The sequence below is a fragment of the Neophocaena asiaeorientalis genome, unplaced genomic scaffold (genome assembly GCF_003031525.2).
Source record: "Neophocaena asiaeorientalis asiaeorientalis breed wild unplaced genomic scaffold, Neophocaena_asiaeorientalis_V1.1 scaffold147, whole genome shotgun sequence".
NCBI lineage: Eukaryota > Metazoa > Chordata > Mammalia > Artiodactyla > Phocoenidae > Neophocaena > Neophocaena asiaeorientalis.
The window spans coordinates 2,825,542-2,848,920 of record NW_020173758.1 but is presented as its reverse complement, the minus strand read 5'-3'; the positions used below and the strand labels follow the sequence as shown (position 1 = coordinate 2,848,920).

Below are 23,379 nucleotides of genomic sequence, written 5' to 3'. Positions count from 1 at the left end.
TTTAAAAAAATTTTATTATAATTTTTTTTTTTTTTTTTTTTTTTTTTTTGCTGTATGCAGGCCTCTCACTATCGTGGCCTCTCTCATTGCGGAGCACAGGCTCCGGACACGCAGGCTCAGCGGCCATGGCTCACGGGCCCAGCCGCTCCGCAGCATGTGGGATCTTCCCGGACCGGGGCACGAACCCGTGTCCCCTGCATCAGCAGGCGGACTCTCAACCACTGCGCCACCAGGGAAGCCCTCATTATAATTTTTAATTAATTGTCAGGGATGTGTACATGTGCACTGAGGTGTACATATACACAAGCATGGCTACCTGAAGGAAATCAAAATGCTTCCATTCTTTTACAATCTTTATATTGCCCAATACGATTCCTAAAACAAGTAATTCAGAAAAGGGTTTAGAAAAAAGAAACTTTGGCTTTAGGTAATAATATAAAATGTAGGGTTATAAGGCAAACTAATTCAATCATCAGATTCATATTTGGTCCACTGGCCATAAAACTAAGCTCTAAAAATTAGTCTGTATTTATTTATAGACAGACATTACAACCAACCAACAGTAATGTTTCAAACATATAAAGCTTAAACACCCTATGAAGATTAAATAAATCATTTTATATTTCCAAGTAAATAAATAAAGGAAACCAATCCAAAGAGTTAAAAATACTGTTACCACACAGAAAAAAAGATTTAAAGCACATAAAAAAAACAGCTATGCAACTGAATCTTATGGTATTTTTTTTTTTTAGAGTTTGGGCTTTAGGATTTATGGGATAGAGAAGAAATACTTAAAATAAAAATATTTTATGACACACAATAGAAGCTAAGCACAGAAGTACAAAAGGAGTGAGAGTGAGGGAACTTGTAACATGAAAGAAAAAAAGGTTACATTTTTGTGATTAAAAGCAATACTTTCCCACAAATCACCCACTTCAAGGTTTTTTCACTTGACACATACATACTATAGTAAAATTTCTCTAAACTGTTTCAACACGGAGTATTTAAAAATAAAGGCTATTCTGGTAAAACACACTAAACTTTTAACATTCTGCTCTGCAAAATGGCAAATAATGAGACTGTTAAGAGAGTTAACACTTACCTGTAACCACCATGCTGCTCATGTTAGAGTTTGGACTACTGAGAACACTGCCTGAGAGTAGTTCGTCAGATCCTCTCTGTTAAAACAAGAACAAATTAGCATAAGACCCCTTTACATTTAAAAATATTAATCTGAAAGTCTGTCACTTATCTGGTAACTTTTCAAACAGTGTCACTGAAAAACAAATGTCAAAACAAATGTCAGGTGTTACACTACTGGGAATAAAAAATTTAATCCCTAAAATAAAAAGTTAACTCCACTCTCCTATCCATCTCTTCCTTTTCCACAAAGCCAACAGTGTTTCCTTCCTTCCATTCACCCTAGTCCAACAGACAATAAATAGGAAAACTGATTAGGTTTCATAATCAGAAGCCTTGGAGAACTACATCATTTTTTTAAATAAATAAACTAATGCCACAGCACCTGGACTTTCTCACAGACACTGTGAATCCTTCAGCCTCATAGCCCTTTACTCATCCAGATAACTGAGGTCTTTAGAAAATGAGAACTTCACAATGGTGAGTTGGACAACTCATTTACATGAGCTGGACAATTCATTTTCATAATCATTAAAATTAAACAATTAGGTATATATTCTAATGGCTAGAACACTGTAAACAAAGGCAAAAATCTATGGAATGAGAAATTTCCTTCTACCAATAAAAAGGGATTGAATCATGTCTTTAAATCCTTTAAAGAAAAGGTTATAAGTCGTATGTTCTCAGAACTGCAGTTGTTCAAACCAACCAATGTTGTTTCAACTATTTTAAAAATGTGTGTACATACAAAAGTATGTGTGTGCAGACTAATATTTAAAATAGCTAAATCAACTGTTTTGCATATCTTAATTATGTGTATACTTACATACATGGGTTATTAATATTTAAAATAACTAAATCAACACTAGCTCATTTAGACAATCAGGACAAAGTTGAACGCAACCACCAAAGTGGAAAAAAATGTACAAAGGAGATAATTTACCAAAGCATTTTACAAAGTCCAAAACAATCCAAATTAACCATAAAATTTATGTTAATTTGTGTTAAACTCATACTTTAATAAGCTGTATTATAATAAGTATCACAGTGATGAAAAAATATTTATACGTCATCCCCTTTTTAAAAAGCTTTCTACTTGCTAGCATCAAGTTCACAGAAATACAAGCATGAGAAAAATAAAAACATAGTATCAAGTCACGTTAATACCATATTTACATCATATTTAATTTTTTAATCAACGTATGGAAGATTCAGCATGGCACTGTTTTATAAAGACATGATATGATATACAGAATTAGATACTTTAGAGATTCTTAAAGTGTGGTCCCTAGAGCGGCATTAGACGTGGAAATTTCCTTAGCAACGTATGTTCTCAGATCCATCCTAGATATACTGAACAGAACAATGGAGACAGGATCCAACAACCTGAGTTTTAACAAGCCTTTCAGATGCTTCTGATGCATGCTGAAGTTTAAGAACTGCTGACATCCATTATTGCTTCACTATCAACAACAAAAAATTTCCTAGTATTTTTTAAAATTTTTTAGAACACTTTTAGGTTTAAAATAAAATTGAGAAGAAGGAACAGATTTCCCATATACCCGCTGCCACCAAAGATGCGTCGCCTCCCCCATTATCAACATCCTCCACCAGGCTGGTACATTTATCACCAAGGATGAACCTATTTTGACACATCATAATCACCCAAAGTTCTGTTTACCTAAGGGTTTAATACTGTACATTTTAATACCTAAGGGTTTGGACAAATGTGTAATGACATATCCGTCATTATAACATCATACACAGTATCTTCACTACCTTAAAAATCCTCTGTGCTCTGCCTATTCATCCAAACTCCTCCCAACCCCTGATCTTTTTGTTGTCTCCTCAGTTTTGCCTTTTTCAGAATATAGCTGGAATCACATAGTATGTAGCATTCTCAGTTGGCTTCTTTCATTTAGTAATTTGCATTTATGGTACCACGTACCCCTCATGCCTTTTCATGGCTTGATAACTCGTTTTGTTTTACTGCTGATAATTACCCCATTGTTGGGACGCACCACAGTTTATTAATCCATTCACCTACTGAAAGACATCTTGGTTGCTTCCATGGTTTGCCTATTATGAATAAAGCTGCTATTAAGATCCACGTGCAGGTTTCTGTGTATACGTAAGTTTTAAACTCCTTTGGATAAATACCAACGAGTTGCTGGATCGTACAGTACGAGTATGGTCAGTTTTGTAAGAAGAGCCAAACTGTTTTCTAAAGTGGCTATATAATTTTGCATTCCCAATATATGAGCATTCCTGACACTGCACATCCTTGCCAGCATTTATGGTTTCCAGTGTTCCAGACTCTGGCTATTCTGACAGTGTAGCAGTATCTCATTGTTATTTCAGTTTGCATTTCCTTAATGACATATGATGTGAAGCATCTTTTCATATGCTTATTTTCCATCTGTATATCTTCTTTGGTGAGATGTCTGTTAAGTTTTTTGGTCTATTTCCTAATCGGGTTGTTTTCTTATTGCTGAGTTTAAAAGTTTTTTGTATATTTTGGATAACAGCCCTTTATCACATGTATCTTTTGCAAAAGTCTAGCTTATAAATTATTTTTTTCATGGATTATGTCTTTGGTGTGGTACCTAAAAAGACATCTTTATACCCAACTCATCTAGATCTTCTCTTACCTTATCTTCTGAAAGTTTTATAGTTCTGCATTCTATATTTAGGTCTACGATCCATTTTGAGTTAATTTTTTTGAAGAGTGTAATACCTGTGTCTCAATTCATTCTTCTGTACATGTATGTTCAGCTGTTCCAGTAGCCACTTGTTGGGGAGACTACCTTTGCTCCTTTGTCAAAAATAAGTTGACTATATTTATTGGGGGGGGGCTCTATTCTGGGCTCTCCATTCTGTTTCACTGATCAACCTGTCTATACTTTCACCAAAACCACACTGTCATGATCACTGTATCTTCATACTAAATCTTGGAAGTTGAGTGGCATCAGTCCTCCAACTTTGTTATTCTCCTTCAATACTGTGTTGGCTTTCTGGGTATTTTGCTTTTCCATATAAATTTCAGAATCAGCTTGTTGACATCCATATAACTACTTGCTGGAATTCTGACTGGGACTGCACTGAATTTATATATCAATTTCAGAAGAACTGACATCTTAACAATACTGAGTTTTCCTATCCATGAACGTGGAATATCTATCCACATTTATTTGGTTCTTTGGTTTCATTTATCAAAGTTTTGTAGTTGTCCTCATGTAGATCTTATATGTATTTTGTTAGATTTATACCTAAGATTTTCAAATTTGGGGGTGCTAATGTAAACTGTATTTTGTTTTTAATTTCAAATTGCACTTGCTCACCACTGGTATACAGGAAAGCAATTTACTTTCCTATTAATATATTAACCTTGTACCCTGCAATCCTGAAATAACTACTTATCAGTTACATGAAATTTTTTGTCAATTCTTTTGGATGTTGTACATAGACTATCATGTCATCTGCAAACAAGTTTTATACCTTCCTTCTCAATCTGTATACCTTTAATTTCCTTTTCTTGCCTTACTGCATCAGCAAGGAATTCCAGGAGGATGTTGAAAAGAAGTGGTGAGGAGGGACATCCTTGCCTTGTACTTGATCTTCATGAGAAAGTGTGGAGTTTCTCACCATTTATATGATGTTAGCTGTAGGGTTCTTTGTCAAGTTGAAGTTCCCCTCTGTTCTAGTTTAGTGAGAATTTTTATCATGAATAGGTGCTGAATTCTGTCAAATGTTTTATCCTCATCTAGTGATATGATCATATGATTTTTCTTCTTTAGTCGATTGATGTGATGAATTAACCTAGTTTTCTTTGTTTCTATGACAATTACGCCATATGGCATTTAAGAAAAAGGATTCTGTAGTTCAGCTTTCACCTACTATGTCACTGGTAAATTACTTACCTGTTCTAAACCTTAACTTACTCATTTAAAAAACAGAGATAACATCTTATCACAGTCCTTGGGCTCTGACAGGTTTCAGGACTGAGACTAGCCCAACAACTTTCTCCTCTGGAAAAGAGAGAACCATGACATAAAGACATGGGACAAGGATGTGAATATCAAGTTCCTGAGGAAAATTAGATTCTCAGAGAGGAAGGTTCTCACTCATGTATTTCTGGCCTCCACGAACACAAAGGTGCTACAAAGGAGGTGGACTGAGTGCTACCTACCTGCTAAAAGCTGTGAAAGCACAAACTCATACAACCAATAAAAATATAAAATACATACAATGACATACCAAAGAGGATCAATAAAACCAAAATTTGATTTTTTGAAAACAAGACAACAGAATAGACAAACTTTGGGTGAGAATTAGGTAAGCAAAACAAAAAAAAACATAATTATATATCATTAGGTCATGAAAAAAAACAGATGAAAAAAACTTAGTCCAGTGAATAACCTCATGGAGCATACTGATACCATTTTCTTACAACTGCAGGACTTTCACTTATGAAAAATCAACTTCTAGGTTATTTACACCACTATGTTCTGCATTACCATTTTGTTATAGTGGCTTAGCCTTTACCCTAAAATATATATATCTGTAATATGAAAAAAAATGACACTGCATATTTTAACTGGCTATCTCTAAGACAGAAGAAAAATGAAATTGGATCCCCACCTTGTACAATAAATGAATTAAATTTTTTTCTGATGAATTAAGAGACAAACGCAACAGATAAGACTTTAAAATTTTTCAGAAGAAAATATTTTATGTTTATACATGAGTATGCAAGTCACAAAAGTGGATCACATACTATGTAATGAATACCTCAGTAAGTTCCATAGAGGAGAAATCATACAGATCATATCTGGTCAAACACAATAAAAATATTTTAATGAAAATAAGAGAAAAAAGAAAAATAGAACAAAATCTAATCGTTGTAGTTTATTCAGATAAAATTTTGAAACTGTTCCTAAAACCCTGAGTCAAAAATAGAATCAAACCTTCAAATACAGATTCCTATGAAAATTTAGACCAGTTACTCATAAAAAAATAGGCAAGAGATAAGATTAGTTTTCAGCACACACGAAATGGAAATTATCCGTAAACAGAAAAGTTGTTTCATCTTGCTCACAGTAAAAACAAATTCAAATTAATACTAGATTTAGATGTCATTTCACCTCTCAGACTGATAAAACCCCAAGCATTTGACAATATACTATACTATGGCTAGGGGGAACTGAGGCACTTGCATACTTTCTATACAGTGGTATAAAGAAATGAGATTTTCCATATATACCCATGGAGTGATTTCCAGAGTGTATTTCTCATTAAGTAAAAAAGGTAAGATATTAAACCTTGTGTATTCTGTGCTACCTTTTCCCTAAGATGGTGGGAGCTAGCACGTAAAAAGAAATTCACATTTACTTCTATTAAATAAAAGAATAAGCCAAAAACTAGTGAAAATAGATACCTATAAGGGGATAGAAAAAGCAAAGTAGAGTGGACAGGAGTGAAAGACTAGACATCTATGAATGTAGCTTGTTTTGCAGTTCTGACTTTGGAAAATTTATTCAACATGAAAAAAATTCCCTAAAAATGAAAACCAAAATGTAACAAATAAACCTAACTATTAGCTTGGTGGTAGAACCGCACACAGAATTATCTCAATAGATTTAAAAATTCTGTGATTTCACTATACATTCTTTGCAAAATACACTTTAAGGACAAAAATAACTGCAAACATCTTAAAACTGTATTACAATGTTAATGTTAACACTGATGTTGCTTTTTACAGAAACTAGTATATATGCAATTATGTTAACACTAGCAAGCAAGAGTTTACAACATACAAGAGATACAAACAAAAAACTGGAAGAGGAAAAATTGTAAAATTACATACAAACTGGAAATAAATGAGTTCAAATACATTTGTCTCAAAAAAATTTTGTTAGCTTTGTGAATTGAAAAAATCTTGAAACAATAACAACCTAAAAGCAACTGGCACCTTTGCACCCACATTACTGTGGTCTCTAAGGACCAGGTCTCACCAAAGGACCATTCTTTTTAAAGAAATGGCTAATTGAAGTTTTGGAGGAAGAAATGATACTTTAGGTAAGTATCAAAATTACCGGTATTATGAGCTGCTGCTGGCCCAAGATGAGAAAATTTAAACATTTTTAAAGGAATGATCATTGCAATAAGACTGGAATAAACGTAAAAATCCTTGCCTTCACAACGACCTAACATCAATGTTAAAGAACTCACATTACACTGGAGTTACTGGAGTTACCAGCTCATGAGCAAAAATTTTTTAACTGAAAATCTACCCTGCTTTTCTTTTGATAAGGGTGTTTCAGTATGACCAAATATTTGATGAAAAAAGTTCTTCCAACAGAAAAATATTTAAAAATATATGCAGGAGAAAAAAATAGTATCACCATTTTTGCAATACCCAATGAAATTACTCAATTATCAGCTACTAAAGCCCACTAGGTGAAAGGATGATAGAGCACTCTACACTGGATGCATCAAGCTGAGGACACTTGAAGCTACTGATAAATGTCAGTACTGAACCTACTGATAAAACATCACAAAGAGGTAACTAGACATGTTCCTCCTGGTGTGATACATTAGAAATTACAGAGTACATTTATAAAATATTCTTGCTAAAAATTAAACCTGAATCTAATCAAGCCTCATCTAACCACAAGTACACAGGAAATACAAGACATGGGAAACACACAAAATGACAACATGAAGGTATAATCAGCAAAATTATAATTTTCAGAAAATTGTACAGAATAGATGACCCAGTTTCTCTAACAAAGAAAATCAAGAAAGGGGGAGGGAGAAGGAAAACTGACATAAATAGACTTAAAAGAACCAAATCAACATGCTGACTTTCCTTGATCCCTGATTCAAAGAGAAAATATAAAAGACTTCTTTAAAGTGACTGGGAAACTTTGACTACTGTTAGACATTAGATGATATTAAGAAATTATTTTAGTGATGGGGTGGGATTGGGCAAAATAAGTGAAGGGGATTAAGTGATACCAACTTCCAGTTATAAAATAAATAAGTTACTGGGATGTAATGTACAGCTTGGGAAATATAATTAATAATTTTTTACAGTGACAGATGTTTATAGTGATCAATCTGTAATGTATGTAAATTTTGAATCATTATGTTATACACCTAAAACTAACATAATATTGTATGTCAAATATACTTCAATAAAAAAGGAAAAACTTATTTAAAATTTTATTAGGTGTGATGATATAAATGTCATCTTTAAGAGATTATATCTATTAGAAATACACATTGAAGTATTTAGGAATGATATAAAATAATCACTGAGATTTACTTTAATATTCTCCCACAGGAAGGCAAAGGAAGTATATTATTATACCATTCACCCTACTTTTGTATACCTTGAAGCTTTCACAAAGCTTAAAAAAGTGAAAAAGCTGTAAGACGTTGATGAAACACATTGAAGAAGACACAAATAAGTGGAAAGATATTCCATGCTCATGGACTGGAAGAATACTGTTAATATGTTCACACTACCCAAAACAATCTACAGATTCAATGCAATCCTTATCAAACTAAGGATTTAGTATAACTAAGCCCCTTGGCATCAGTCTTAGCAATGACTTTTTGGCTTTGACACCAAAAGCAAAGACAACAAAAGCAAAAATAAATTTGGACTATATCAAACTTTTAGCTGCTGCAGAGCAAAGGAACCCATCAACAAGATGAAAAGGCAACCTACTGAATGGGAGAAAATATTTACAAATCATATATAGAAAGTTAGTATCAAAAATAAAGAACTCATACTACTCAGAAAAAATGAACAGTATGATCAAAGAATGAGCAGAAGACACAACAGACATTCTTCCAAAGACACACAAACAACCAACAGGAACATGAAAAGGTGCTCAACATCACTAATCAGGGAAATGCCAATCAAAACCACAATGAGATATCACCTCACACCTGTTAGAATGGATATTACCAAAAAAATAAGAAATAACAAGCACTGTCGAGGATGTGGAGAAAAAGGAAGACTTGTGCACTGATGATGGGAATGTAAATTGGTGTACCCACTAAGGAAAAGGAAAACAGGTTCCTCAAAAAATTTTAAAAAGTACAACTAAAAAAAAAAAAAAAAAAAGTACAACTGTATGATCCAACAATACCACCTAAGTATTTACCCGAAAGAAATAAAATCACTATCTATAAAAGATATCTGCACCCTGTATTCATTGTAGCACTATTTACAACAGTCAAGACATGGGAACAACCTAGGTCTCCATCAACACATGAAGAAAATGTGGTTAATCTATACAATGAAATATTATCCAGCTATAAACAGAAGAAAATCCTACCATTTGCAACAACATGCAAATGAGGTCATTAGGCTAAGTGAAACAAGTCAGAGAAAGACAAACACCATATGATCTCATTTATATGTAGATTCTTAAAAAAACAAACAAAAACCCAAAACACTGAACTCACAGATACAGAAAACAGTGGTATCCAGAAGCACAGCCAGGCCTTTTAGGGAGGGACGGAGGGGGGATAGGAATTAGTGAAGGTGGTGGTCAAAAGGTACAAACTCGGAGTTATGACATAAATGACTCCTGACAATATAATGTACCGCATGCTGATATAGTTAACAATACTGTATATCTGAAAGCTGCAGAGAATAAATCTTAGAAATTCCCATCACAAGGAAAATAATTTAACTATGTGTGGTGATGGATGTTAACTAAACTTATTCTGGTAATCATTTCACAATATATACATACATCAATTCATGTTGTGCACCTGAAAATAACACAATGTTTCTACATCAATTACACCTCAATCTTAAAAAAAAAAAAAAAAAGATAAAAGGGAACTCTAAAAGTCAAAGCTTACTGCCCAAACTATCAACTGATCTTTCTTCACCTTGAATGCATTTTTAAACAAGAAAATAAACATGTTCGGGATGGAATTTAAAGTGGACAAAAAATAATAATACAGTAAAATAGATCTAGTGTGGGCAAAAAAAGACAAAAACATAAATTAGTGAATCATGAAACAAACAAAAAAAATTAACAAAAGCTGGTACTTTGAAAAGACCAGTAAAATAAGGTCTCTGATAAGAAAAAAAAAAAGCAAAAAGATAAAATATGAATGTGTACTGTTAATAAAAATTTTAAAAGGGAGAATTTTAAAATGCTATAAAATTCTGGGAAATAGAAAAGTACTGAATAAATCAATAACTTTGGAAAAAAATCAAACTGGCAAAGAAGCATCTCTCTTTCCTCATGCCTACACATAAGCTTTTAAAAATCCTTCTAACATGTAGGGAAAATGATGGGAAGTACATACAGTCCTGATTAGCTTTGGTAAAATTATCAGTGAACTAATTTACTTTCTTTTTTGCCTAAAGCATTACGTTTCTGCATTAAGCATTAAACAAAATAGTATGGAGAAGTAAAGGAAAAATTCTTCAAAGAAAAATATCACTGTTCTCTCCAGCTCTGCCATCTTATTTTTTTGATAATACAAATACAATACTCTCCAATTAACTTATAAATTTAGTACAACTATAATCAAAACCTGAGAAGTCTTCATGGAACTTAGCCAACTGATCTTAAAAATATATATACAGTGAAGAAAATGCCAAGACAATTTTGAAGTTGCAAAATTCACTCTCCAAGATTCCAAAACTTACTGTGATGCCACATTAAATTCAGACATTTGGGTAGTAAGACAGTAATAGACAATGAAACAAAAGAGATAGCCCAGGGAAAGTTTCACACATATATGGAAACCTGACAACTAACACTGCAGATCAGTAGGAAAATATGAACCATTCAACTGAGTTTGTACCAGATTTGTTAGCCATTTACAACACATTACACAAAAATTAAATTATAGGTAAACTGAGGCCCTAAATGTGAAAATCAAAATTTAAAAATTTTCAAAATAAAATCCAGAAGACTATATAGTATAAAACCTTGAGTTTAAGAAAGATTTCTTAAAACTAAAACGTAAATTTAATGTTAAAATTTCCTACTCTATTCATCAATGCAAAAAAATCAAGCCACAGACAGGAAGGAATTTATCTGTACCATATATAACTAACAAAGCTTTAGTACCCACAATATATAAAAACTCCTAGAAATCAGTAACAAAAAATAAAAACTTCAAAGTTGACTTCTAATAAAGGGCTCCTTCTAAATAGGATTTACAAATTAAAGAACTACAATACCAAGCATCATTTGAGCACTTACGGCCATTCTGTGCTAAATCTTTTACATATTATTCAATCTTCAACATAATTTCTGAGGTAGGTCCTGTTAAACCCATCTTAAAAGTTGTAAAACTGAAACTCAGAGGTTACCTTGTTCAATGTTAGAGGCCAACTCTAGTCTGTTAATTCTACATCACGTGTTTTAATTTGACAAGCCCTTCATTGAAAAAAATTTCTTGTCCACCATCAGTAATGCCAATTTATGTTCAATTTTAATATATTTCTATTATAGAAAATTTAATTGGACTTTCAAGATATACTTCTTTGTACATATCCTTTAAGAATACTGACAGATGTCTATTGAGCAAACTATGCTGAGCATAAACAAATTGAAGAAAAAGTTATTACAAAATGTTCTTGGAAAAAACATCACACAGACATATGCAAAAAAAATCAGATATCATATATCTTCTAATGGAAAAACATATCACAACTTATAAAATATTACTAAAAACAGAAAGAGAACCTGATGGTCTGTAGATCCATCTACCAACCGACTATATGGACAACATAACAATTATAACATCAGAATACAATCAGTATATGCAGACTATGGACAACTCTGTAAGACCAACAACCAGTTTTCTTCAAAAATAAAATGTAATTATGAAAAACCTCACAGTGATAAAAGGAGAATTCGTAAAGTGAAAGAAATTTAAAAGGCATGTCAATTTACTGAATGTGTTCTTATTTGATCCTGATCCCTCCCCACCACGAAAAATGAACTCTGTAAAAATATTATGACTTTCATGAGACAAATAGAAATCTTACAAATCTGGCACTTAAGAACATTAAGCAATTGTTGCTATTTTTTTTTGGGGGGGGTGCACTAACAGTACTGTGATTGTATTTCTTTAAAACAGAAAGAGAGGGAGGACTGACCCTATCTTTTAAAGAGACAGACCAAAACATTTATGGATGAAACAAATAACCTGGAATTTTTCTCAAAATAATACAGGAGGAGAAAAGTAGAGTGTGGATCTCCTAAGTTTTAGCAATGGGTTGTTCGTTGATGACTGTTGGGGCTGAGTGACATATAAATAACGCCTCGTGATACTACTGTGTCTTTTTTTAATGTTTAAAATTCACCACAACAGTTATAAGACGAATCATTGCTCAAAAACACATACCTTTCATAACTGTTGTATTTTATTACTTTTAAAGTAAAAATATTACCTAACCACCTTAGCCCTTAATGAAGTATGTCTGAAACTAAATTAAGAAAGCTATTACAGTTCAGGAACACAAATGGACCAAGTAAGAGATCAGAATAGTTAACGACTATATTCTAATTCATGATGCTCCATACAGTACCAAAGCCAACTATTTTGCAGCTCAGTCTCCACATTCTAAAGATAGCAGAATAATGAGCTACTTTCATGTATGGAAGCTTACAGATATATGGAATACTGCCTACCACATGAAATACTTGAAATTTTCTCCAACCTATCGGCCATTCTATTTTTTCTCTCCCTCCCATATATTACACAAACCCTTCGCTGTAAAATCCATCATTCAGCTAAATTGTTCAAGGGCTATGAATTTGTGCCAGCCTACTGACAAAACTTTGGCCATGTCTTCCCCTCAGCATATACTGCTCACTTCTGCTCCCAAACATTTACAATACAGAGGTCACAATCCACTGATTTCATGAAATCTACTCTGATTCTGCCAATCAATCTTCCCTAAACGTAGCCATAGGGCATTTGCTTAAACCTTGTATATTTGTTTCTTCAACTAGATGAGGTTCTAGAAGATACAGCTCTTTTGGATCTCCAGCAAAAAGGAAGAATGTTGTGCAATAAAATTGGTATTTACCTTTTTACTGATAAGTGGCTCATGAGATTATGGGCATGTTGAAGCCAGAGACCCTTCAATAGTCATTAAATATATACTGAGTATGTACTATTTAACAGGCACTACTGATGACACAGAAACAATAAAACAAAAAAGGTCCCTGCCCTCAAGACACATATATTCTATTCTTAATGTCTCTGAATCACCAGTCTTTAACACAGTGCTGACATTCAGCAGACACACTGATGTCTCTAATTTGAAATTCTAATACAAATACCCTAGCAAGCATTATGTAATGTTTTAAGAAAATTCAAAATCTAAAAACCCAAACAACACAGTTTTTCTTAACCTACCTGTTATAAATCAGTTATGTTCAACTATTAAAAAAAAGTTTTCTTTAGCATTATTTTACTGTAATTGTCTAGGAAAGCCAATGATGATGAATAAAATAGTCATATCACAACTTAAAACTGTGCATTCAGCAACTTACAACCAGTGCTTTCAAAATTCTAGTGAAATTTAACTTGAAAAAAGCTAACTACTTGGGCCCATTATTCTGCAAGAATTTCAAAGGCAAAAATGGTTAAGAGTACAAAAATGAAACCTCTGAAACAAATTACAAAGAACATAAAAAAACATTTTAAACAAATGCAACAAACTTCATATTAAAAATTCACAAATTTCCTTTCTTGTTTTAGTCTCACTGACCTGACCAAATACAAAGGAGTCTAAAATCATTGAGAACTGAGTAAGTCTACAGCACATTTATAAGGATAATGAAAAATGAGATTTCAACATACCCTAAAGCTATAAAAATTGTTTGTTCTTTATGTAGTATAAATTGGTTAACATTAACAAAGGACCTAATTCATGGAAAATACTTTTTATGCATAAACACTTTTAATCTTCAGAATTTATAATCTCAATTGTAAAGAAACTGAAATTAAAAATGTTTAAGTATCAGAGACAAAAAAAAATAAATTATACTACTTCATAATTCAAACACACCTAGATGCCCAAAACTGTATGAGGTAAAAAAGTAATAAACTGTAAGAAAAAGTACCTATGATGTATATGAATCAATTTTCTTTTTATATAGAGTTGTAACAAACAAGATAATCATTGAAATAGATCACATATACAAACAGGCAGTTCACAGAAATAGAAAGTCAAATTTTGAAAATCTCACCCATTTCAAATTACAAAACTTTTTTCTTTACCGTGAAATTAGCTAGTATTCTAAATTTTTATTAAAACCCAGGATTGGTAAGGGTGTAGAAGAACAGGCGCTCCCATACACAACTGTAGAAAACAAATGAGTAAGGAAACTTGTGGCATTGTGGTTTTAACAAACTTTTTAACTGTAAATTTCATTTGACACTGCATTTTTACTTCTATTTTTAGTATGCTTCTATTTTTAACTGCAAAGGGAATCAAACCAAAATGTTCATCAATGTGGATCTAAATCGTGGTATGTCAAGCAACTACACTGTGGTGCATCCATAGAACAAAGAATAAGATAAATCTATTACTGCAGAAATATTACATAATTTTTTTTTTAAAAAGTGAACTTCTAATTTTGGCCAAGAAGGTATATAACATGAGCCACTTTGCCGAACTGAGAAAAATAATAAAAGAAAAAGAAAATCACACATAATATATAGAACGATGTTCTTCAAGACCACTGGACATCAGACAATGATGAACAATGATCCCCCAGAGTCAGAAAACCACCATGGGGTAAGGCCATCATCGTCCCAGCTTACTCACTTGAGAAAAAGTCCAGGTCAAGGCACAGCTCAGATAAGGAAACCAGGTCGAACTTGGAAAACTCCCTGACAGTTAAGAAAGAGGCAAGAATCCAAGGGGACCAAAGCAACTAGAGTTCGTATGGCAGAGTTCCAAAGACAGCTGCACGGAGAGAACTCTGGAAATCTGCAGAGAATCCTCCCTAAGTATCCAATGCATGTGCATAACTATGTTAAGGGTAAAGTAGAAGATTATTTGTCTTGTTGTTTAAATCTTTTAAAAAGATAAATGGCTGTTTAAACAAATAAAAAGAATGCCGTATAGAATTTATAACACGTAGAAGTAAAATGTTATAATAATAGTACAGAGGCCAAAGGGGGAGAAGTATTCTAATATTCACATAATATATGTAAAGTAGCATAAATACTACTTGAGTTAAGACTGTGATAAATTAAAGATGTATGCTATAAATCCTAAAACAGCTATCAACATAACAAAACAGCTATAAGCTAATCAGCTAAAGAGATTAAAATGGAATTAAAAAATTTACTCAATCCAAAAGAAAGCAGGAAAAAAAAAAAGGGAATGAAGAACATAAGAGACAAAACAACAAAGTGGTACTTTTAAAACTAACCATATTAATATAACAATATTGATTGTGAAGGGTCTCAACAACCAAAAGAAGAGGGTGTAAGATAGGATTTAAAAATCAAGTCTCTATTTTATGCTGTCTACAGGAAATACACTTTAAAATCTAAGGATACAAATAGTCTGAAAGTAAGATAATGGAAAAAGATATACCATGTAAACTGTATTCAAAAGAAAGCCAAGATGGCTGTATTAATATCAGAAAAAGTAAAGCAAAGAAATTTTAAAAAATGAAAGCAAAGAAATTTTTTAAAATTTTAAAGCAAAATAGATTACCAGGGATAAAAAAGGTCACTGCATAATAATAAAGGGGTCAATGAATCAAGAGGACATAGTAATCCTGAACGTTTATGTACTAATTATAACTTCAAAAACATAAAGCAAAAACTGTTAGAACTGCAAGGAAAAACAAACGAATGCACAATATAGGAGATTTCAATATTGTTTTCTCAATAAGTGACAACAATAAAAAATCAGGAAAGGCAGCTCACTTGAGCAACACTACCAATAAACATGACATAATTGACATGCACAGAACACAACAATAACAGAATGCACATCCCTATCAAATGCACTTAAAACAGGATATATATTTGAACCATAAAACAATAAAATAATTACAAAGATTCAAGTCTTACAAAATGTTCTCTAAGCACAATGGAATTAAATTAGAAATAAATAACAGAAAAATACATGGAAAATTCCAAATACTTGGAAATCAAATAACATACTTCTCAATAATCCATGGGTCAAAGAAATAAAAAAGCATATTGGAATGTATTTTGAACTGAATGAAAAGAAGTATAAATGTCAAAATTTGAGGGATGCCATGAAAGCAACACATGTATGAAATACATGGCATTAAACCTCTCTATATTAGAAAAGATATGTCAACTACATCAACTTCAATGTTAACTAAGAAGAGAGCAAACTAAATACAAAGCAGAAAAACATTAAAACAGAAGCAATCAATAAAATGGGAAAGAGAAAACTCCATGAAACCAAAAGCTGATTTCTGTTTTATATTAATAAAATCAATAAATCAATCTTTAGCCAGACTGATAGGGAAAAGACACTATCAATACCAGGAACGAGAGAAGCAACATCACTATAGATTCTACAGATAATAAAAATATAAAAATGTAATACAACAGGGCTTCCCTGGTGGCGCAGTGGTTGAGAGTCTGCCTGCCGATGCCGGGGACACGGGTTCGTGCCCCGGTCCAGAAGATCCCACATGCCGTGGAGTGGCTGGGCCCGTGAGCCATGGTCACTGAGCCTGCACGTCCGGAGCCTGTGCTCCGCAACAGGAGAGGCCACAACAGTGAGAGGCCCGCGTACAGCAAAAAAAAAAAAAAAAAAAAAAAAAAAAAAAAAAAAAAAAAAATGTAATACAACAAACAACCCTATGCAAATAAGTTCAGCAACTTTGATGAAACAGACTAATTCTATGAAAACAAAATTACCAAAGCTCACTCCAAAATAATGTGAATAGTCCTATATCTATTCAATAAATTGAATGTGGTTTAAAACCTTCCCACAAAGAAAACACCAGGCCCACACAGCTTCACTAGTGAACTGTACCAAACTTTTAAGAAAAAAATATCATTTAAGGTATTTACCCTAATATCAGGAAAAAAGTAAGAAGGTCTGCTCTCATCATTTAAATATTGTACTAGATGCCACAGGCAAGAAAAACAAAAGGCATCCAGATAATAAATATGATGAACAGTGTATATATAAAATCTGATGGCATCTACCAAATAGTTGTTCGATCTAATAAATGAGTTTGGCAAAGGTGCTGAATACAAGAGCAATGGGCATAAATAATCTGTATTTCTATATATTAATAACAAATACACATTTGATTTTTTTTTCTTTATTTTGCAGTACGCGGGCCTCTCACTGCTGTGGCCTCTCCCGCTGCGGAGCACAGGTTCCGGACGCGCAGGCTCAGCGGCCATGGCTCACAGACCCAGCCGCTCCGTGGCATGTGGGATCTTCCCAGACCAGGACACGAACCCATGTCCCCTGCATCGGCAGGCGGACTCTCAACCACTGCGCCACCAGGGAAGCCCTGATTTTTTAAATTACTTTAAAATAGCACCAAAAAACACAAAATAAGGATAAATCTGACCAAAAAAGTACAAAATCTACAGTGAAAACTAAAACAATGCTGAAAGAAATGAAAGACCTAAGTAAATGGAAAGATAAATTGTGTTCATGGATGAGAAAACTCAACATTAAGATTTTCCCCAAATTGCTCTACTGATTCAAGTTAATTTCAATTAAATCCCAGCAGGCCTTTTTGTAGAAACTGACTCACAGGAAAATGTGAAGGACCCAGAAGAGCCAAAACAACTTTGAAAAAGAACAAAGTTCTACTTGATTTCAAGATTTAATATAAAACTACAGTAATTAAGACAGTACGCTTTTGGCTACTAGGTAGACAAAAATGGGTCAATGGACGAGAATACAGTACAGAAACAGAATCATACGTACATACATAATTGATTTTTGATACAGGTGCAAAGCCAGTTCAATGAAAACAATAGTCTTTTCAATGAGTGTTGCTAGAAAAAGTGAATGTCCATATGGAAACCCAAAAAACCTTGATTCATACATTGCACCATATTAAAAAAATTAATTCAGAAAGACTTAAATGCAAAACTAAAAACTGTAAAACTTCTATTAGAAAACAGAGAAGAAAATCATCGTGACCTTGGGTTACACGAAGATGGCTTAGATATGACCAAAAGCATGAGCCACACCAAACCAAAAAAAAATACACACCACAGAACACCTGGTAAACTGAAATTCATCGGAATTAAAAACTGCTGCACTACTGCTCTTCAAAACACTGTGAAGAGAATGAAAACACAAGTGGCAGAAAATATTTTAAACCATATATCTGATAAAGAACTTGTAACCAGAAATGTAGACTTCTCAAAACTCAAAGAAATAAATCAATTTAAAAAGTGTACAAGAAATTTAAAAAGACACTGTACCAAAGATGATACACAGCTTGAAAACAGCCCATGAAAAGATGTTCAGCACCAAAGACATTAGAGAAATGCAAATGAAAACCACAAAGAGATTACGACTTCACATCCACTAGAATCTCTATAATCAAAAAAAACCAGACAACAGGCACTGGAGAGGATGTAGATGGACTGGAAATCTCATACCCTGCTGGTGGCAATGTAAAATAGTATAACCACTTTAGAAAATAGTTTGCAGTTTCTTAAAAAGTTAAACATATGCCTAACCATATGGTCTAGCCATTCCAATCATAGGTATTTCCCCAAGAGAAATGAAAGCTTACATTCACAAAAAGACCTGCACAGGAATGTTCACAGAAGCTTTACTTATTATAGCCCAAAACTGGAAACAATCCAAATGCCCATCAAGAGTTGAGTGGATAAACAAACTGCTGTATATCCATACAATGCAATATTACAAAGCAATAAAAAGAAATGAACTACTGATACACAATATGGGTGAAATCCCAAAATAAATATGCTGAGTGGAATAATCCAGGCAAAAAGAAGGTACATACTGTATGACTATTTGTTTAAAATTCTAAAAATTGCAAACTCATCTATAGTGACAGAAAGCAGATCAGTGGTTGCTTGGGGAAAGAAAGGCAGATGGGAGAGATTACAAAAGGGCAAAATGATACTTCTGGGGTTCATTATCTTGATTGTGGTGATAGTTTCATAGGGGTATACATGTCAAAACACTAGTATACCTTAAATATATGCAGTTTATGTCAAATTGTATCTCAATAAAGCTTTTTTTAACAACAAGATATGGACCAGTACACACGGCATGAATCCGTATGTATTGCTAAACAAGGATGTTTACATGTGTGCTAATATATAAACTAATAATTTCAGGAAAAAATGCACCAAAAATAATGTTAACATAATTATCTACACCTAAGAAACAGGACTGGATATCAGGGAGAAATACTTTTCACTTTAAATTTTTTTTTAACCATGCACATTATTTTTTTTAATTTCATAAAAGCTTAATTACTTGTACCTAAGTCTGACGCCAAAGCAAAAATTCTTAACCATTATCCTAGAAAATTATTTAAAACATAACTTTAGTTATCAAAACTTTTATATTAAACACTGGACAAAAAAATTAGCTAGCAATTACTTTTATATCATTTTCTAATGTTTTCAAACTACTAATACAGAAAACTGCCAGTAAACCAAATATGTACATCCTCTTCCAGGCATCCTCATTTCTCTCTGCTTGTTTGGGGTCCTATGAGTTCCTTTTCTCCTCATCCAGTAACAGCTGACAACTCAGACATGAATCATTTATTCTTTTAAAAAATTCACTTCCAGAGGCTGTTTGGATGATAACTATAATATCTACATCTTGCACTCTCAACTTAGAAAACAGCATTGCCAAATAAAAATAAATACACCTTCCCACAAAGAGCTCATCATTTCTCCCCCAATCTACGTACATAATATGAACTTGACAAGCCTAAATATTAAAGCATGGACAAGTACTTAGTTTACTAGATACAAAGGACAGGAAATAAGCAAAACGCAAAATATCTCCAAAAGCGTTCTGAATAATATCACACTGTTACGGATGAAATTTTAAGAATTCCAAAAATTATTTGGAACAATCAGCATAACTGGACTAAGCACACAGCCTCTCAAGACTACTCACACTTGAAGGGGGGAAATGTCACTGCATCCAATGTCATTGCATCCAACAAGTATCTTAGTACTAGGCTTGGAAGATGGTGTCAGGCTTGGAAAATTGAAGATTTAAGACAAGAACCATGCCCTAAGAGGGCAGAAAGGCTTACAAACAAAATTTATAATAAATCACGATGTTAAAATATGCAAGGATTCAAGAAAATGAAACGCCTAAGCACTAGAACTAAGGTTTAAAGTATGAGTAGTTTTCCTGGCCATAGTGAGTGAGGAAAGATTCCAAACGATCTCTACCATAAGGCCTATCTTTCTTTAACAGACACACAAACCAGCTTTATAACTTCTGACTCAAATTTGAAGCTAACTGCCTAAACAAGTTTCTTTTCTCTTTAAAGATCAGAGCAACTGATTTCTAATGAGGCTTATTATTGGTGAAAATATTTTAGTCTTCGTAAGACAAAAGCAGAGCTAAAAAAACCTTAGATTACTAAAATTATATGATTTAGGTCAAATCACTTATCTGTCCATTTAAAACCATCATATCCTCTCAGAAAATTGGGTTATTTTCTATTCACAAGAAGCCATGTCTGAAAGCTTTTTAAATTCCTTGAACACCATTCATAACTATTTTAAAATGTTATTCTCACAGACTGCCTTTCTAAAAAAATTTATGGTTGTTGTCTATTTAGATTAAAACTATTTATATAAACCAACTTTAAAAATTGAACAAAACACTTTACACTTGAATTTTGTAAGCTGTATTATAGTTTTCAAAAGCCAACAGAAAGTTTCCACTAATGATGATAATATGCTCAGTTGACTGAGGAATCCAGTTTTCATTAGTTTTAAACTTTTTTCCTACCTTCACGCCAACTGCAACTTCAGTGACAATTCTGTAATGAAAAAAAACAAGTTTCAACCTCTTGTTCTTCAAATGGTCATTGTTTGAAACTTTTTAGGGTAGTTCATCATTCATGAATTTTCCACTCACAACAGACAGAAAACAAAGATGGTCAGTGGCACATAATCAACTTGGCTTTCTAGAAATGACTTTCAAAGGTGTGATGAAACTCACCACACTTTTTGTATTTTTTAACACTTCAAATAGCAAACTGAACAAGCCCCCAAAACCTATAATACCCCTTTACGTAACCTTTGATTTAAAACTTAACTCTTTAGTAATCTTGATAGAAACAGGAATCATGAATTCCAGGGCAAGTTTTGCCATCTATTTCCGTATTGATCTGGGGGAAAGAGTGAACTTCTCTGGATTTGTTTCATCTGGAAAATAATCTCCAGAGAACCTCTAGGAAGATTCAAATTTTGTTAATCTGTTAACTTTTATGTGACCTGCACTTAGTTTCTTCACAAAATACCGAACTCCAGATGATTAAAATAAACTCACATTTTACTTCTGACCCTTCAAATACTGTCAAGGATTCCAATAAACGTACTTTTTAAGTGATACTGTTTTCCTATGCCCCCAAACGGGATGAATACGGCTATATTTTCACCCTAAAGGGTGCCTCCTTTCTAACAATGAGTTAAATTATTAAAGAGTCTTTTCAGATGGGGAGCGTTAAGTACCAGGGAGAGACCCTGGTCCGTATCATTTTCCGAAGCCCTTGCCTCACCTCACTTAGCACTATCGCCAGCCTCAAAGATGCAGCACGGCTCTGGCTTTTGGGAGTTGTTTTTGTTTTTCCAGAAACTGGTCAAAGTAGCTGAAAAGATGGCCCTGTGTTGACTATCTACTCTTGTTTCTGCCATGGCTCTTGGCCTTTGCCCATGTGACTGATGTCGACCACAAACACTTCGTTTTTGAGATGATTTAATTGCTGGGCCCTTCTGCCAAGCTTGGAACGATCTTAGGCCACACAAAAAGGCGTTTTTTCAGCCTCCCGCCCCCACTAGCGGACTCCAGTGAAAACAAAGGAGTGTGACATCGGAGCCGGGGCGGGCCGGGCGAAACCGGGGAAGCTTGGGACGGCTTGGAGGGGCCTAGGGGGGGGCGGCCTCTCTCTCCGCAGGGAGCCTCCCACGCAGGCCTCGCTCTCCGGCCGCTACACCCGCTCCCAGCCGCGCCGCTCGCCCGCGGTCCGGGTCCCAGGTTACGGATCGAAATGGCTCCTAGAGGGGGCAGGGCCGGGCGAGACGTCCTGGGACCCCCCAGAGCCCATCCCCCGCTGCCCCGCCGGGACCCGCTGTCTCCCCGGGGTCGTCGTCCCGCCGTCTCCCCAACGCCTGCCGAGTCCACAAGCCCGCTTTCTTCCCGTTTTCTCGACCAGAGCCCGCCAGGGGGAAGCCCAAGGAGGGGTGTGTGCGATGGGGCGGGGGTTGGGTAACGGCAGCCCAGCCCTGGGGAGGGACGGCCGGGGGGTTTCGGCCCGACCCTGGACCAGGCCGAAGGCGGGCCCCACTCCCCTCTCGCACACCTCCTCGCCGGCCTCGTTACCTACCCGTCCATTGCCGAACCGGACAAAGCTTCGCTCTCAAGAACCGAGCCACGCAGCCGGCGAGACACACAAGCGGAGAGAAAATGGCGGCCAGATCCCGACGGAAATTGCCGAAGGTGCCGGAGCGCACGGGGCAGCGCGCGGCAGTCCGCCGCCGCCGTCGCCTCCTACGCGCCGCCGCGCGCGTGAGGCCCTCCGCCCTCCGCTCTCAGCGCTGTGGGCCGGGGCCTGCTGCTGTGCAGCGTGGCGCGCTCCGTTTCTTTTGTACGTTCCTCTCCGAAGTCCCTGCTGCCCTCCTAGGGCGCTGTGGGTGCGACACCGCCCAACCCTCCACACCCACTGCCTTAGACCTCGGGAGCCTGGTCACTGGACCGCAGGACTCCCCCCAGGCAGCCTCCACTTTTCCCTCCAAATCAGGCTCCAAGTTGGCTCCCCCCTCGACCTAGGCGGGCCAAGGAAAAACTATTTTATAGCTTTTTTTTCTATGCCATCTTTTATTTGCAGACCTCTCCATCCTCTTAAAAAACAACCAACACGGGGCTTCCCTGGTGGCGCAGTGGTTGAGAGTCCGCCTGCCGATGCAGGGGACACGGGTTCGTGCCCCGGTCCGGGAAGATCCCACGTGCCG

At 35.1% G+C, this 23,379-nt stretch overlaps 1 protein-coding gene across 4 annotated transcripts in view; it reads right to left on the bottom strand.

Annotated features, from left to right (window-relative positions):
• Window positions 1-22,840, bottom strand: part of PTBP2 (polypyrimidine tract binding protein 2) — an 84,682-nt gene extending 61,842 nt beyond the window's left edge. For 3 of the 4 annotated variants that reach the window (XM_024751213.1, XM_024751214.1, XM_024751216.1), the window contains exons 1-3: window positions 22,755-22,834; window positions 21,158-21,188; window positions 1,103-1,178 (exon numbers count right to left, since the gene is read on the bottom strand). In XM_024751213.1, the coding sequence (XP_024606981.1) occupies window positions 1,103-1,178; window positions 21,158-21,188; window positions 22,755-22,762 (115 nt within the window). In that variant the 5' untranslated portion in view covers window positions 22,763-22,834. Of the gene's footprint in view, window positions 1-1,102; window positions 1,179-21,157; window positions 21,189-22,754 lie in introns of all 4 variants that reach the window. The other variant, XM_024751215.1, reaches the window with a different exon arrangement.
• Between the last annotated feature and the right edge of the window lie 539 nt (window positions 22,841-23,379).